Source organism: Notamacropus eugenii, chromosome X (assembly GCF_028372415.1).
Source record: "Notamacropus eugenii isolate mMacEug1 chromosome X, mMacEug1.pri_v2, whole genome shotgun sequence".
In the NCBI taxonomy this organism is placed as follows: Eukaryota; Metazoa; Chordata; class Mammalia; order Diprotodontia; family Macropodidae; genus Notamacropus; species Notamacropus eugenii.
In genome coordinates, this window is record NC_092879.1 from 92,567,103 (window position 1) to 92,582,278 (window position 15,176).

The 15,176-nt window shown below is 47.1% G+C and overlaps 1 protein-coding gene across 1 annotated transcript; it reads right to left on the minus strand.

The window, feature by feature from the left end:
- Positions 1–216: 216 nt before the first annotated feature.
- Positions 217–14,414, minus strand: XKRX (XK related X-linked). Its single transcript, XM_072626414.1, has 4 exons — positions 13,039–14,414; positions 11,651–12,682; positions 8,790–9,058; positions 217–2,671 (listed from the first exon to the last, which is right to left on the minus strand). Exons 2-4 carry the CDS (start codon positions 12,025–12,027, stop codon positions 1,926–1,928), a joined length of 1,392 nt encoding a protein of 463 aa, XP_072482515.1. The 5' UTR covers positions 12,028–12,682; positions 13,039–14,414; the 3' UTR covers positions 217–1,925.
- Between the last annotated feature and the right edge of the window lie 762 nt (positions 14,415–15,176).

The following is a 15,176-nucleotide window of genomic DNA, read 5'->3' on the forward strand; positions in this document are numbered from 1 at the left end:
AGCAGGATTTGAAGCTAGAAGGCTTAGGCTTAAATCCTGGCTCTGCCATTTTGACAAGTCACTAAGTCTCTCTGGACCTCAGTTTCCTTTCCCTATAAAATAGAAATAATAATAACAGCTCCTTCACAGGGTTGTAGTGAGCATCAAATTTATGGAAAGTCTTTTGCAAACATTAAATAAATGTTAAATGTCATTCCAAAGCCAGTGCAATTTAAACTAATTCAACAGACATTTATTAAGCTCCTACTGTATACAACGCAACATGCTAGGTGCTGGAGATACGAAGATGGCCCTTGCTCTTAAGAAACTTAAAAGATATAGCTACTACTAAATAGAAAACTTAGAAAAGGAAATAAATACCTGTATCCATCCACACCAGGACAAGAAAGTTGGTGAATACAAACTACTTATTCTAAAGTGAACACATTATGAACAAAGGTAGGGCAAGTGTAGAGAACAATTCATCTGAAAAAAGACCTGAGGGTCTTAGGGGACTACATGTTTAATGAGTTAGCAACACCATAAGACAGCCCAAGGGGGCAAATGGGATCTTGGGCTACATTGAGGGGTCCAGCTCCAAGGAAAAGGGAATTGACAGGTGATTCCATTGTATTCAGACAGGTCACTGGGAAGCTGAAGAGGATAGCGACAGGCCTTGAGTCTATGCCAGAAGAGGATAGGTCCAAGGACATGGACATGTTTAGCCTGGAAAAGACAAGTCTTGGAGGGACAAGTGGTGGGCTGAATGTGACAGCTGTCTTCAAGTACTTCCAAGGTCACTCTAGGGAGGTGGGCAGAACCAGGAGCAATGGAATGGGAGGGGCCATTGCAAAGAGGAAAATGTGGGTTTAAGATAACTTCTCAACAGTGAGAGCCTCTCAAAGTGGAAGGGAGTGCCTCAAGAGGCAGTTGATTTCCCCTTTGTCAGGGACTGGACAAGTTCACTGTCGTGATAGCTTCTTTGGGAGTATGCGTTGGCCTAGATGGGCTGAAGCCCCTTCAGAATCTCTGATTCTGTACATCTGTATCCTCAGATGGGATTTAGTCATTGAGATTGACTTGATTAATATCTAGCCCCCTTGGAGCGGCAACCCCTACCCTTCTCCAAGCACCAGGGAGAAGCATATTCCCTTCTACCCCTGAAATCAAACAGTTAAGTGACAGGATCTAAAATCAGGTAAAGGTGGGGGAAGGGGCAAAGTAAAAACATTTTCAGTCACAGGTCAGCATTGTTGAAATAATTTATAATCAGACATTAACAGAACGGCTGAATTGTGAGAGAGGAAGCTGGTTTGGAGGGATTTATGATGATGGCGCCAAGTGGGGAGGATGGGGAAACCTGAACAAACCATTGCCTCTCGTGGCCCGTGCAGGAAAGCCTTGTGAAGAGTATGCTGGGAAGATAGTTTAGTCCTGAAAGGCCACAAGTAGGCCATAGGTAGGTAGGGTGAACACACGGCTCTCCTGGACTGCTCAGGAAAAATTTGAGGGTCCTGAGCCACTTCTCCTGAAGTTTGTGAGTTCTGTGGCAGGTGGTTTCTTAATGGCTTTTTGTTCATGATAGACCTTCACTGGTCACCAAAATATAGTCTAGCAGCTCAGCCCTGGAAGTATAGTCATCCCATCTGTGCTGGGAGTTTCCAGATGGCTCCCAGTGGTATGAGTGTGGGTGTGGGTATATGTATGTACGCTCTCAAGGGGCCATGTGCATGGGTGTATGGGTGGGAGATGACAGCTGGGTATGGCCCTTCTTCTGTGGTCTAGACTGTGTGAACTGTGAACTTCTCGCAGCTTGAGGGCCCAGATTCCTCTTCCAATGGCCATGTGACTGCTTTTCTAGGTGGATCAATCTTGTACTTTGAGTTATAGATCTCCTCTCATGAATCCCCACTCTCCCAAACCTTTCCTCCCCCGTGGGGGAAGCATCAGACGATGCTATTCCTTAACTGACTCTCCACGGTTGACTCTAGATTTCCTGACCTGACCTGAGAGGACCAGGGGCAGCAGACACAGTGCAGGTAATCGATTACATTGTAGGGAAAGAGTGAGCGAAGGGGGTGCAGGTACTGATAGAAGAGGAGCATGAAGGCAATGGAGATCAGGTAGGCCACAATGAGCTGCACAGCAATGAAGGTGTGGCAGTAATTGATCAAGACCTTGGCCCCCAGAGAGCGGAACACCAGCACCATGACGATGTTCTCCAGCAGCCTCACCGTGTAGTGCACGGCCATGTGGCTCCAGTTCTGAGTCTTTTCCACCAGGTCCCGCTCAGCCAATCTCAACTGCATTGCTGGCCAGCAGGAGAAGTTGATGGCCGAGTAGAGCACGGTGATGGAGATGAGCACCACCAAGGTGCCCACACGGCTGAAGTTCTTCTCAATGTTGTTGGGCATTTGAGCACCACTCTTCCAGAACCTGACCCAGGGCTCAAAGAGGATGATTATGAAATTAATCATAAAGAAGGGCAATGCCTTAGTTTTCAAGGTGGCCACAAAAAGCACCAGAATAATCAGGCGGGAGGTGATCTCCAAGCTCCGCCAGATGGTGACACAGATGATCTCTGTCATATGTATGTGGACCTTGTAGTCATCATACTTGATCTGGATGGCCAGCATGTTGCACAGGGTGGCCCCATAGGTGACAGAGATCAGGGCAAAGATTATCAGGATCACTGCAGGAAGAAATATAGGATGGGGGTGGGTGGGGTGTCACATCATGAACAAGAGGTGGCATGGTGCAGTAGAAATGATCCTAGATGTGGAGTGAAAGAATCTGAGTTCAAACCCCTGCTGTGTCATTTAAAAGCTGTATGACCTTAGGCAAATCATTTCCCACCTCTGAGCCTCAGTTTTCTTTTCTGTAAAATGAAGGGATTGGATTAGATAACCTCTAAAGTCCCTTCCATGTCTAGATCTAAGATCTTATGATCCTATAATCAGTCCCTATGATTCAGTGGTCCAAAACCTTGAGTGAGGCTCAAATGTTCCAGTTAAGAGCCAGTGTGAGATATTTTCACTCCGTGTGCCCACTTCCATTTGCTATCAAATGCTTGCACTTGGTCCCTTAATGGCCCCTCACCTAAATTCACTTCCTGGTACTCCCAAGTCTCCTTTTTTTGTGGACTGGACTTGGGGTCCCTTCTAGCTGGATCCCTTGGGCCCAGGGACAGGGAAGGAAGAGCTCTGTGTCTCCTTTCTTCCATCTGAATTCCTCTTCACCCTGGTAATAACATTTCCCCAGAGAAGTTCAGACAGGGACTCAAGGAGACTAGCCCTTCCAGACCTCAGAGTCTATTCTAAGCAATAATTGTCCAAATGATTTGCTAAGAGATAAAGATAGAAAAGGGGATAAGTCATACAGATTAGATTATCAGGAAATTGTGATGAACAATCGTCAAACTCAATAATTCCATGTTGGATAACATGGGAATAGAAACTACTTAGAAAAAAAGACTCCTTTTTGGCAAAAGCTGCTGGGAAAGCCCGAAAGCACTTTGGCAGAAAGCAGATGTTTTAGACCAACATCCTCCAGCTTGCTTCCCAGAAAGCTCAAAAATCTGAATATAAAAAAAAAAAATGGAAACAGGTTCAGAGGCCTTTCAGAACTACGGTTAGAAATTTTTTTTAACCAAACAAGGGAAAGAGATGATTGCAAAAAAATAAAATAAATCATTTCAATTAAATGAAATTGAAAAACTTTGTCTCCAAGACAATCAATGCAGTTATGAAAAAAAGAAGTTAGAGTCAGTGTTTTCCTATTAACTGGGAAAAACAATGTTTACATACCAAACAGATCTCTGGTATCAAAAATATAGAGAAAATGAACACAAACCCATAAGACCAAGGGCTAATCCCCATTGCACAGGTATTCAAATGATATGCATGGTTTTCAATATTCAAATGATTTACAATTCTCAAAAGAACTGCAAACTATTAACAGTCATATGAAAACACACTCCCAATTGGTAACAGTTAGAGAAATGGTAAATCAAAATAGCTCTGAGGCTTCATTTCACATGCAACCAATTCATAAAAATGTTAAAGAACAGAAATGGTCAGTGTTGGAGGGGCTGAAAAAAGACAGGCACTCTGACTGTTCATGGAGTGGTGAACTGATCCAACCAAGCAGGAAAACAATTTGGAATTATGCTAGAAAAAAGATGTCTAGAAAACCAGATGGATTCAAAATGTCCATCCACTTTGACCAAGAGATCACGTTGCAAGGCGTGTTAGAGCAGCTTGGTGGTATGGTGTATAGAGCATGGGACTCAGAATCAGAAGCCCTGGGGTTCTAATCCTGCCCATCTACTCATCGAGTAGGTGAATGAACCTGTTTTCTCAGTGCCTTAGTTTCTTCATTTATAAAATGGGGCTAATTAGGCCTCCCACATCACAGGACCAAATGACTTAACATATGCAAAGTGTTTGATAAATCTTAAAGCACTACGTAAATGCTAGCTATTATTACATGTCCTAAGGAGGTCAATAACATAAAGAAAGATCATATATATATACAATATATATTATATATATATATACATACACACACATATATCAAACACATTTGGGGAATAGTTGAACAAGTTGTGGTACACACATGTAATTGGATATTATTGAGTCATATTAAATGATGGATCTGAAGAATTCAGAGAAGCATGGGAAGACTTATATGAACTGATACAAAGTGAGTAGAGCCAAGAAAATAATATGCATGTTGACTACAACAATGTAAATGGAAAGAATAAGAAACAGAATCTGATTTCATTACAATGACTAAGTTTGAAGTAGAGCTGAGAAAATGCACTTTGATCTCCCTATGTAAAAGTGGGGAACTATGAGCGTGGGATCTTGCATGTATGGTCAGCCACCATATTGCATACTGTGTCAGACAAGGTAGTTCTCTGGAATGGCCTCTTTCCTCCCTTTCTTATTTTTTCTTTGTTACAAGGGCTGTCTGTCTGGGTAGAGAAGAGCAGGGTGATATTTCAAAGTGTGATATTTGGAAATAAAGGTGAAGCAAAAACAAAATATATCAATACAAATAGTTTTAAATGATAAAAAGAAGATTGTGTCTTGAAACTAACACAAAGAAGGCAACTTATGTAAGCCAAGAGTAAACAAGAGAGCAGGAGGAAGGCAGCTATGGGACTCTGAGCAGATATGGAAGAGACAGTTATAGCCCAACTGGGGAGAGAAACAAAAAACAACCCATATTGGGAGGAGAAACTTAGACAATACCTTTGCAGAAAACCAGTTCCACCATTTGTACACAATGATCAAGAAAAACTGTTGGGTCTCTAGTCAAAGGGTCTATATTCAAATCTAGGCCCTGTCACTTAGTAGTTATATGACCTTGCACAAGCCACTTACTCTCTGAGCCTCAGTTTTCTCCTGTGAAAAATAAGATTAATCTAGATCAGAAGTGTCAAAGACATGGCCTGTGGCTGAGTGTGGTCCCAATCCAATTAAATTACATTAAAACAAAGTTCCTATCTGATTTTAATGTATTGATATATTAATATAAAAGAAATATAAACATGTCTGGTTTTTTAAGTCAATATGCAGCCCGCAGGGATCCTTACATATGGGTTAATGGCCTCTGTTTCTATTTGAGTTTGACACCACTGTTCTAAAGGACCTCAAAGCCAGTCCTTCCCAGCTTGAAATTGGTGATTCCATCATGCTTGGTTATACTTATATAAGTCTTGCTTAACCTTAGGAAAACATATCACAAAGAGAGTACAGTGGGGTGGCAAGTGTAGTAAGAGAACTTGGATTCAAATCCTGGTGTTGCTGTTTGCTACCTGGGTAGTTTGAGGCAAGACATGTCCCCATTCTGGGGGTCACCCAGATCTGATCTCAACTGATGTCAAAGGTCTCTTCCAGCTCTTATCCTAAAATGTGAAGAAGAGCTCAGGGTTTTGAGAGGAATAGTAGATGCCACATAGAGCTTGGAGTCAGGGTGCCAGGGCTCAGTTCTGCCCATCTGGCCAAGCCACTTATATCTTGCTCTAATGGGAGAACTGTCTAACAATGACAGCTAGCCAAAGTGGAAGGGGCTGTGCTAGGGGATGGTGAAGATGCCTAGTGAACCCTTAAGACTCATGCAGGGCCTCCTGCTTGAGATGGGGGTTGAACTAGCTGATGGAGCTCTGGGCTCCCTTCCTACTCTGAGATTTTCTGTTACTGCTGCTGCTGTTACTGAGCTCAAAGATGGAATTCTAAAGACACAAATGAAAACAATTCCAATGAGGCAGAAAAATGGGATCTATCTGGAGAATGACGTGGATGCACAGAGAACTCATCAGCCAAGCAACTTTAATATATCAAAGTACTGAAAATGGGTGGAAGGAAGGCCAAGTAACACAGGATGAATATAAGAGTGTTGCCCAATCTTGTAAAAATGATGTCAGAAAAGCTAAAGCCCAAGATCAACTGTGGAAGGTGAGGGAAATCTAAAGACCCCCCCAAAAGGGGTTGGTACTTTTTTTGTCATACTAATGATAAACAAGTGATAACTAGCATTTACATAGCACTTTACAATTTTACAAGGCACTTTACAAATATCTCACTTCATCCTCACAACAACCCTAGGAGGTAGGTACTGTTATTATCTCCGTTTTATAGATGGGGAAACTGAGGCATACAGTGGTGAAGTATTTGAGGGGCAGAATTTAAACTCAGGTCTTCCTGAATCCAGGTCCAGTGCTCTGTTTGGTCCCAGGAACAGTATGGGCAAGGTGTAAAGACACAACTATGGGCTTGGTGTTAGGATCACAGAGCTATCTCAAAGTGGGATGGGCTGCCTTGAGAGGGGATGGGGTCCCTCTCCCTGGAGATCTTTAAGCAGAAGCTTCAGCTAGACTACTTGTTGAGCATGTCACTGTGGTGAGCCTTCTTCATGTACGGGACGGCTCCCTTCCAATTCTCCAATTCTGTGACTCTGAGTATCCCCTTGACCTCCTTTTGAGGTCAATGTGTTCTAGTGGTAAACACCCAGTGCCTCAAGTTTGAGATGGACATTCCAGTCCTAGCTCTGCCACTAATATGGTGTGTGACTTTGAGCAAGTCATTTCCCTGCTGTGGGCTTCAGTTTCCCCACATGTAAAGTAAGGGGGGGTGGACTATCTGAGTTCTGAGAGTCCTTACATTTCTAACATTCAAAGCTGAGAGAGGAAGTTAGGGGTGGTGAGTATCCAAGAGAAAATGAGAGGGGGGCCCAGAGATTAGCTACAGTGCAGAAGTAGCCACAAGTGCCAGGGAGGGCCCAAGAGGGAAGCCCGCTGCCCAGGGCCAACAGCACCTTCGATGGGCAGTGTGAGAGATCAGAATCAAGATGACACTGGCACTTGGACAACATCTGGGACTTGAGGCCAGCTGTGGGTCCCTGCAGGGATCCATGGGAAGAAGTTACCTTTTCCCTGCCATGACGATTGCCATGCTTACTTGGGCTGGATTGGTGGGTGAGAAGAAATGAAGACAGGGTGAAGTCACAGAAGAAATGAAGTGGGGCCTGGTTACTGACACAAGGCTGCCCCTTGCTCTGAGGTATAGACAGGGCTGCGCTTTCTATCAATGGCTTGAGCACCCACATTGATGAGAAGGTGCTGCACTTGGCATCAGGAACCCCTAGCTCAGTGACTCTGGGCAAGCCCTTGTGTTTTTCTGAGCCTCAGTTTCCATCTGTAAAAAGATGCTGATTCTAACAGCAGTTAGCCCTGACAGTGTTGTGAGGCTCAGAGGAGATAATGGATGTCTCTATAGCTGTATCAATGGCTGATACTGGACTGGTGAGGACTGGTTCATGACTTTTATTCTTCCTCTAAGAAGCCTTAACAGAGCTTGAGGAAAGAGGGAAATGCATCTTTCCTTGAGGTTCTAGCTTTAATCCACTGCATCGTCTCCAGGACTTAAGCATCAGCCCCTTAGCATTCTCTAGAACCAATGCCCATTCTGCAGGGGAGTTTTGTTTTTGCCTCCCAGTCTTTTTCAGATATTTCCACTTCCTGAAGAACCAAGGGAGGACAAAACCAAGGTTTTCTAGCCTACCCCTTTCATTTTACAGATAGGAACACGAGGCCCCTCGTGGTAAAGGGCTCTGCACAAGACCAGAGAACCAAAACAAGAACAAGAACAAAACAGAGTCTAGATTCGAACTCAGATCCTTTGACTCCAGATCACTGCTTTCTCCTATTGCCCCCACACTGCTGCCTGTAGTTGTATCAAAGGCTAGCCCAACCTTTTGCTAAATGGAACTGTACTTGGCAAACAGACATTCAGATGATCACAGCTTCTGCTACGGATGATTAATCATCTCTTGCTCCCCATTTTCCAGGTGGGAAAATGAGGCAATGACTAGTTAGGACACATTCCCACACCACAGAGTCAGAACTGGGATGAAGGCCTTTGTTTTCTCGGTTTCTTGCCCTGGGTCACCTACCTCCCCCCCAACCCCCCATCCTTTGCTTTTCACCTTCAGGAGGACAGGACAACAGGAGAACTGGTTTTCAAATAGCAAAGTCAGCCAGGCCTGATTCCCAAGTGAAAATTCAGACAAGACCCAGGACAGGGGAAACGTCCCAAACCTGCCTTCCTAATTGCTGCCCAGGCTGCTTCTGGGAGCAGAGAGGACTAGCTGCTGAAGCAAATAGTGCCCAGAGAAGAAGCTTTGTTCACACTAACTGGAGGAGATAGGCAGACCCACATGGGGCAGATGCCCGAGCAGGTCCCCCCATGGGTTGGAGATCCAGCTTGCTGAGCCCACAGGTGACCTCTTCTGTTCCCACTTACCTCTCCCTAAGGGCATCTCAGTGGAGACCAAGGTAACATAGAGCTGGTAGGTCAGCTGGGGTACTGAGCCCAAGAAAGCCTGGATCTGCGACATGCGTTTGTAGGCATTCCGGTGCATGGCCAAGCCTCGGACGGAGTGGCCCACCTCCCATTCGAGCAGTACTTCCTGGCCATTTAGAAACATCTTTTTTCGAGTAAGGCTGACATAGGGCTCCTCCTCATCGGCCTTCTGCCACACTTCAAAATACTTAACCATAGCCTCCAGACATCTGCAGGAACAAAGCATGATGGGAACAGAACCAAAGCTGTCTTTGGGGGTGGGGACTGCCAAAAGTGAAAGTGGGGGAGGTACATTACCAACGCTCCTTGCCCCTTCCTTTCTTCATTCTGCTCATTTCTTTCAATATTAAAGGACTGGCACGTCTTCTGCATTAGTTACAGATTCTCAGAGCCGGAAGGGATTTCAGAAGGTAGCTAGTCCAGCCCTCCCCGCAATACTATCCCTGGCCAGTGGTCCCTTGGCCTCTGCTTGGACCCTCCCAATGAGCCCTTCTGCTTTGGGGTAGCTCTCATGGCCCAGAAGCTTCTTCCTGATCTTAAGGAAAATCCTCCTAATGGAATGCTCTGATTATATAAAAGCCCTCCCCACCCACATAACCCCCACATAAACCAAACTTCAATGGCTCTTCATTACCTAGCAAATAAAATTCATTCCCCTTAGTTTGGCATTCTCCACAATTTGGCCCTAACCAATGTTTTTAGCCATTATTTCCCATGAACACTCTAGGTTATGGCCCAAATACTCTCCTCTGAACCTTTAGTCACTCATCCTGTTTCCCCTTCCCTGGCATACCTTCTCCCAAGTGCTCCCCCGCCTCATCTGTCTGTTGGTCGACAGACTTGTTGGCTTCTTAATCTGGGGTCCATGGACCTCAAGCTTGCCTGGAGAGATGTCAGGGGCTCCAGGAATTTGGATGGGGAAGTGAAATCTTTATTTTCACTCATCTCTGAGAGTTGACATTTCCTTCAATTATTGAAAAACTATTCTGAAAAGGAATCCTTAGGCTCCACTAGCCAGCCTGCCTGCCCAAGGGCCCTAAGACGGGATGACTTGGGAGCCTATCTCAACCTCTGAAGCCTTCCCAAGTATTTCCTGTGCACGGTAACTGTTTACCAGACCAGTTCACATGGGCTATTTGTGCCCGACCTGTGGTAGAATGTTCCGAGCTCCTATTGGTCTGATTAGCCAGAGTCAAACACACTGTGACTTGACTCTAGCATAGGGATGTCCTTTTGGTCCTCTCCGAGAATGAAGGACAACAACCAAGCAAAGCAGACCTAAGCCCTGTGAAGGCAGCAGGCCTGGCTCCTTCATCTTCTCTGGGTTCTGAACGGTGCCTAGACTTTCCTTGGGACTCGAATTGAGTTGGTTCTCCAAGGCTGAGCCATGTTTCCTGCATGACGGCACCACACCTCCTTCTGACCCACATTCCTTATTTCTCTTCAGCTTTGTGCCTGGCATTCAGGCCATACCGTTGGCATGAGGAGTCCCCAGGTGATTCATTCTACTCTCCCAATCTCAGGCACCATACTACTTTGTTTCCCTACTCAGATGCCTTCAACAATGAGACTGAGGATGCTCTGGCTCCTTCCAAGTCTGCCTGGCCAGGGATGGGGTACTGAGGCAGAGGATCTGAGTTCAAATTGAACCCTCACTGCTTCTTATTGCTTATGTGATCTGGGAAGTCACCTCCCCTTCCCTTTATGAGGCTGGACCAGGGTTCTGACCTTCATTCCCGCTTTCAATCTTGTAACTACAAGTGCATCTGAATAAGGGCTTTCTTTATATCATGAAATCATCCTACTGTAAAATGCACTGGGAGAGGTGAGGAAAGAGGAAGGAGACAGGTACCAGTCACTGCCCCCTTCTAACTGGTAGGAAGGTTTCTGGGGGTCCCTCCAACATCTGGTGGCTGTGGGGAGGAACCTGCCATGAAAGAGCAAAGTGGTGCTCAGTGCTGGCTGTCTGGCTTCAGACAAAGTGACCCATCTGCAAGACTAGTAGGTGGGCATGAGAGCAGGTGGGGGGTGGGAGTCGGAGGAATGATCATCACCTGGATGGGAATTCTGGATATCAAACAGAAAAGATACCAGGCCTTGTAGCCCTGGACCAAAGGACAATATGCATGCATACGCACATGTGGGTGTAGGGGTGTGTAGGTATGTGTGTGTGTGTGTCTGTGTGTTTGTGTGAAGGGAATGATGGTCCCCCCATCAGCTTTCTCAGTCACACAGTCATACAGCAGACACTGTCCAGTGATAACAAAATAATCCCAAACTCAAAGGGGTACAGGGGCAGCACACTAGCTCATCCTGGTGACATTTCAGTGGTGTGGAAGGTCTGTGAGGGCAGCCACTGGTTTGGGCACCTGATAGATGTACACACTTTAGAAATGCCAGAGGGAGTTGATCGAAGGTCCCACCTGTGTGTCTATAGCACAGTGCCTGGTGCCAAGATCTGGGTTTGGGGCTGATCTCAGATACTTCCTAGATGTGTAACACTGTGGCCTCCATTTCCTCATTTTGAAAATAGGAATACTCATAACACCTTTAGATCACTTTTGTGATCTAAAGTGTTCTGCAGATGACAGGTATTATTATCAGATGGGGGAGGGAAAATGGCACCGGTCTGGAATAAACAGCACCTGGTACCTACTTCGAGGCATACAAGGCAGGCACTATGCTAGGCTGGAGGAAGATGCCAAGATGAAAATGAAAGAGGCCCTCCCTGCCCTCCAGGAGTTTACAGCCAAGGAAAGGTTGCCACTACGAGTCAGTTGGACAGAGGGTGGGTTACTCACCTGACAAGTGGTCCCATGAGAATAAGGTGCATAAACAGCAAGAGAGGCTTATCTTTGGCCAGATCCCTGTGGACGAAAATGAGGGTCAACTGGTCCATGATGGAGGCGAACAGGAAGAAGACAACAGTGTACGTCATCCAGTAAGTGTCATTGCTCTTTTGATACACGTTAGCCATATACAGGGCAGACGCTGCCTCGCCACAGTAGAGGAATGTGGAGAAGAGGATGCTAAATGGGAATTTGCAGCGAGAATTGGGCCCTCGGATAACCGACTCTTGCGGGCTTGGCTGGTGGTCATTCACATCATCGCTGTTCTCATAAATTGTGTTGATCTCAAAGCTACTGTCTGTCCCCTGGTGGTCCTGGGAGTCCCTCATGGGTTCATCTGCTTGCTGAGATAGAACAGAGGAGGAGGCATTCTGGGAGCTCAGGGGTGACTCGAGGACACCGATTAGTTGGAAGAGGGACTTTCTGTCCTGAGGCAAGTTGGCCGTGTTGACTTCAGGGAAGGAGGGGGTGGGGACAGGGCTTTCTTCTGGGTCTGCCGTGGTGGTGGGTACTGCAGTGGCCACCACTGTGTTGGTTGTCCAGAGAACCACTGGTCACCCAAGTTAGAATGTTCAGAGGCCTGGGACAAAACTTGGCACCTATGTTGGGTCCTCTTGCAGGTGGCCCACAGAGAGCACGGAGGCTCTAAGGCTAGTTCAAGTTCAAGGCTTCTGCCTCCACCAGGTGACCCTGGAGAAGACTTTGAGAAAAGACTAATGGTAGGAGAGTACTGGGCTTTGACAGGTGAGTGACTGGCAGATGCCTGAGTGTCCCGAGCCTGGCTAGACCCTGCTCATCTCCTCCATTGCTGTCTTGCTCCACAGTGACCTGGAACTACTTCTTGGGTTCCTCTGTCCCTGGGAAAACTTTGGCTGTCCTGTGCAGAGATCCGGCTGAGTGCAGAGATGCTGGGAAGAGGGGCTTCGAGATCCTGATCCCTGGGGTGGGGCAGGTAAACAGGCACGTGGTCCCAGGACCAATTCTCTGGGGAGAGAGACAGAAAGAGCAAGACAGGAGTGAGTGAGATAGGGGAGAGAGACAGAGCCATGGGGATAGAGAGACAGACAGACACAGGGACAGGCAGAGAGACAGGGAGATGAAGACAGGGTTGGAGGGGGAGGAGAACAGACAGACCCAGAAAGGTGGGGTATGGGAAGGAGGAAGAAAGGGGAGAGGGAGGGGAAGAGAGAGATGGAACTAGACACACACAAACACACAGGGAGGCAACAGGCAAAAAGACACAGAGAAAGGAGCAAACAAAAGACCAGTGTGGTCCTAGCCTCCACCCAAGAGAAACTTTGCTTCCAAGAGACAAAGTGTGGGTAGAAGCGAAGCACCACCTCCGTGTCCGTGCTTGGGCTGTGCCCTGCCTGTTGCTCCGATAGGCTCAAGAGAGCCCGTTCTCCAGCCCAGGTGTTGGGTGGCTGACCCCAGCAGTGGCAGGAATGCAAAGGCTGGGAATAGAGGTGCTGGGGGAAGGGGGACAGGAGAGAAATGGGTGGGAATAGGCAGAGACAAATCAAAGCAGTCTGCCTGCCGGTTCCAGGGGAGGAAGGCACTTGGACAAGGGGATGCTCCGAAGCAAAGGAGGAAGATGAGGCCAGCGGCTGGCTTCTGCCACTCCCCCGAAGCAGCTGTGCCCACACTGGCCCTGGCGCCCCAGCCCTGAAGGAATCATCGCTCTAGACGGGCTGACTCGCTGGTAAAGGCAGAGCGTCCTCCAGCCTCCCCAGCTTCCCACGCATGGGCTCACACCCTAGGGACTCACTTACTCACCCTATGGTGCTTAAGCAGGTGGCTCCGCCTTAGCTTGGGTGGAATCTCGCTAGGTCCTACTGCCCATCAGATTTTCAACACTTCAGCTTCCACCTGGCTGCCAAAGGGATTTTCCTAAAGCCTAGTGGTCTGAACACTTCACTCCCCTGCTCAGTAACCTCCAGTGGCTCCCTTTTTCCCCTAGGATCAAATACAAAGTCCTTTCTTTGTGATTTAAAGCTTTTTGAAACCTGGTCCCTTCTTCCTCTTGGAAGGAAGGTGGTCTTCTTCCACTTTAGTCCCCTCCCCACACTCTACCCTAGTTCCAAGGGTCTCCTTGCCATTCCTTTCCCAGCACTCTCTTCGAACAACCCAGCTTGCAAGCTTGGAATGCTCTCCTCACCTCCACAAGGCTTCCGGATTCCCAGCTTCCTTCAAGGTTCAGCTCTTGTCCAATCCCACCTTCTGAAGGAGACCTTTTCTCATGTCCTCAGCTGCTCCTGCCTTCCTCTCTGAGTCTGCCTTCTATTTACATTCTATATTTCTTGCTGTACCTAGTTCTTATATGTTGTCTGCCCCATTAGAAGAATTCAAGTTCTTTGAGGAGTATCCTTAGCACTCAGCACAGTGGCTAGCACATAGTAGGTGCTTTAAAAAGGCTGACTGGGAAAGACTGGGGTCTGAAAGCAGACCCCAAGTTTGCTGGAGAGGCAATGTTAAAATCACTGATTTAGAAGTGAAAAGTCCATCCAGTCTAGTCCTCTCCAAACACGCCTATTTTACAGATGAGGAAGCCAAACCTTCCTCAGTAAGGTACAGTGGCTTTCCCAACGCGACAGAGGTAGCATTTGAACCCAGATCTCCTGATTCCAAGTTTGGGGCTTCTGTCTCAGCACCACACAACCCCACTCTGGGGACTCTGTGAGGCACCAGCTCTCAGGCTCAGCCTCCAGAGACTTAGCCTGAATTTGTGTGCCTTGCTTTCTCCAGCCACAAACTGGCAAGAATAAATAAAGGCTATAATACACAAGGAGCTAACTCTACAGCATTAATGCTCAGTCAGCCTTTGTTTTGAAGATCTCATCAGAATTCAAATTCTTTGGGGACAGGGTCCAGTCCTGTGTCCCTCACCTTGGCTTGGCATGGTACTGTATAGGAGAGAGGCAGCAGGGGCCTTACCTGCCTTTCCTCCCAGGCCCCCTCCTTGCTCTTTCCCCTTCCCTGCCTTTCAGACTCTCCCTAGTCTCTTTGGTCTCATTTCCTGGTTCCTAGTTCCCAGGTCCTAATAGACACAGTTGGTTAGAGGGTAGCCTGGCCTCTGCTTGGCACTTTCCTTCTTCAGCTAGAACAGGCCACTAGAGCTGGAAATGCTGAGCTGCCAGAGCCTTGAGAGGGTCACTAGGATCTCCTCTGAATACATCTGGCCACTGGCTTCTGACGCTGCCCTGAAGGTAGTTAGCATCGACTTGGGGAACAAAGAGTGGCTGAGCCCTGTGTGACCTTCAACCAGATCCCCAGATCTAACCCGCACTGAGTGCAAATCCCTGAAGTGGGCCCCAAACCTCTCACTTCTCCCCAGAATCCCTCAGCAGCAAAGTACCCTGAGGGAGGGGAAAAGCTTTTTAAAATTGCCACACGAGCCATCTTACTTCCTCAGGACAGGCTTTTCCCACTGCCAACCCCTGAACCACCACTTGTCTACAGTGCATTCGTACCCAATCCT

Bases quoted from the DNA above. Each gene is read 5' to 3' on its own strand.
- XKRX (XM_072626414.1), bottom strand. From the start codon at position 12,027: ATGAGGGACTCCCAGGACCACCAGGGGACAGACAGTAGCTTTGAGATC. The intron at 9,059-11,650 runs GTGAGTAACCCA...TTGTTCCTGCAG, and splicing joins CTCATGGGACCACTTGTCAG to ATGTCTGGAGGCTATGGTTA. The intron at 2,672-8,789 runs GTAAGTGGGAAC...TTCTTCCTGCAG, and splicing joins TGAGATGCCCTTAGGGAGAG to TGATCCTGATAATCTTTGCC.